At 37.3% G+C, this 2,169-nt stretch overlaps 1 protein-coding gene across 1 annotated transcript; it reads left to right on the top strand.

Moving 5' to 3' along the window:
- Window positions 1-1,014: 1,014 nt before the first annotated feature.
- Window positions 1,015-1,950, top strand: LOC124227073 (olfactory receptor 2G3-like). The gene has a single exon (XM_046640979.1). It carries the CDS (start codon window positions 1,015-1,017, stop codon window positions 1,948-1,950), a length of 936 nt encoding a protein of 311 aa, XP_046496935.1.
- The last annotated feature ends 219 nt before the right edge of the window (window positions 1,951-2,169 follow it).

Here is a 2,169-nt window from a genome sequence, read left to right as displayed (position 1 = left end):
GACATAACAGAAGAAAATTTGGGGGAATAGATGATGATATTATAAAAAAATATTAAGTAAAGTATTATGGTGGAATATTATAATCCAGACTGTTTTTATTGTGAAGAACAATGTAAAATGGGTAACAAATATGTATTTTGCCTTTTCACGACTTTACCAAATGCCAATACCTTGTCTTTAACTAAATGAGAGTGTGTCTGTGAATTTTTACCTTATTTTTATCTAAATGTTTTTAACAAAAACATTTTGTGCTATCAGTCTGGACAAGTGTGTGCACATCTGTGTGTGTGTTTTTATGTCCATGTATCATAAATATCTTTTTTTCCATAAACCTTAAGAGAGATAAAATTTTTTGGTAAATAATCATGTAATAGTTAAAGAAGTTACAAAATCATTTAGCTTCCCTCTACATTGAAATTCACCTGTTTCTGACCCTTTATCACCCTCTGATCTAATATTAGTTAGAAAAATTATCATAACCCATCTTCTCTATGAGTCACAGAAGACATAAAATACGTTCCATTTATTTTCCTGACCCACCACCTGACTGTTATCCCTTATTTTTACATTATAATTTCTGTTAGAATGGACAATGACCACATAATCCATTTCATACTGGATATTTAAATTTACCTCAACATTCCTCTTCTCTTTCCCTCTTACTTCTACTAACAGAACTGTATAGCCACCAAAACTGGAAGCTTTTCTTTTCTTCTTTAAGCAAGTTATCTTTAATAATAATTATCAAGAAATGGGGAAAAGAGGATGGTTACATGAAAAAAAGGAGGATGGGTCAAATGTTATTTGAGACAAAAAAATGATACAAAAGAATGCTTTTGTTTTTAGAAATGCCTTTTTAACAATAACCTTTTTTCTTTCTCTGTGAAACCTCATTAGTTAAAAAAAAATACCCATCTAAGATTTTACCTAAAATATTGTAAGTAAATAGTAGTAATGATATTTTCCTTGATTGAACTCCCTGTGTCCATTTTTCTCTTTTATTCTAACAGACAGATGGAACACAACAATAAAACGTCTGGGGGAGATTTTATTTTGCTTGGATTCTCAGACCAGCCCCAATTGGAAGTCCTCCTTTTTGTGGTAGTTTTGATATCCTACCTTCTGACCCTCATGGGCAACACAACCATCATCCTGGTCTCCTGTCTGGACTCCAAACTCCACACACCGATGTATTTCTTCCTCACAAATCTCTCCTTTCTTGACCTTTGCTTCACTACCAGCATTGTCCCCCAGCTATTGTGGAACCTGAAGGGACCAACCAAGACCATTACACTGACTGGCTGTGCCATACAACTGTATGTTTCCCTCTCATTGGGTTCTACAGAATGTGTTCTCCTTACGATCATGGCATTTGACCGCTATGTAGCAGTCTGCAGACCTCTCAATTACACTGCTGTCATGCACCCTTCATTTTGCAAGGTCTTAGCAGGAATAGCATGGCTAAGTGGAGTAGGAAACACTCTCATCCAAGGAACTATCACCCTTCGGCTTCCTCGATGTGGACATCACCATCTGCACCACTTCTTATGTGAAGTGCCCGCCATGATCAAGTTGGCGTGTGTTGACATCCATGCAAATGAAGTCCAGCTTTTTGTGGCCACATTAGTTCTCCTCCTTCTTCCTATGGCATTGATCTTGGTCTCCTATGGATTAATTTTGCACTCAGTGGTAAAAATTAACTCAATACAAGCTTGGCGCAAGGCCCTAGGGACATGTGGTTCCCATATACTAGTGGTGTCTCTTTTCTTTGGGACCAGCTCAGCCATATACATTCAACCAAAGAGATCCTATGGCCATAGCCAGGGAAAGTTCCTTACACTCTTTTACACCATCATAACTCCCACCCTCAACCCCCTCATATATACTCTGAGGAACAAGGATGTGAAAGGAGCCCTGAGGAGATTGCTGAGAAAAGAACAAAACTACTGAGGAAAAATCAAAGAAACAATGCCTTTCGGGGCTGGAAAGTTATTTGAGAGACAAAATATTAAATAGCTACTCCCAAGCATACAGTGTATATGTTGCTTGCCTCTCTGTCTGTATTTACATACAATATGGCTAACACGGTTTGGAAAAAGAAGCATATTTTGACTCAACTTGTAAGCTCATGGAGGCTTGTGTGTATGTGTTTTAAACGTTTTCATACTC

The sequence above is a fragment of the Equus quagga genome, chromosome 15 (assembly GCF_021613505.1).
Source record: "Equus quagga isolate Etosha38 chromosome 15, UCLA_HA_Equagga_1.0, whole genome shotgun sequence".
NCBI lineage: Eukaryota > Metazoa > Chordata > Mammalia > Perissodactyla > Equidae > Equus > Equus quagga.
Note: the sequence above shows the minus strand (reverse complement) of the source record. Positions and strands in the feature narration are given on the sequence as shown.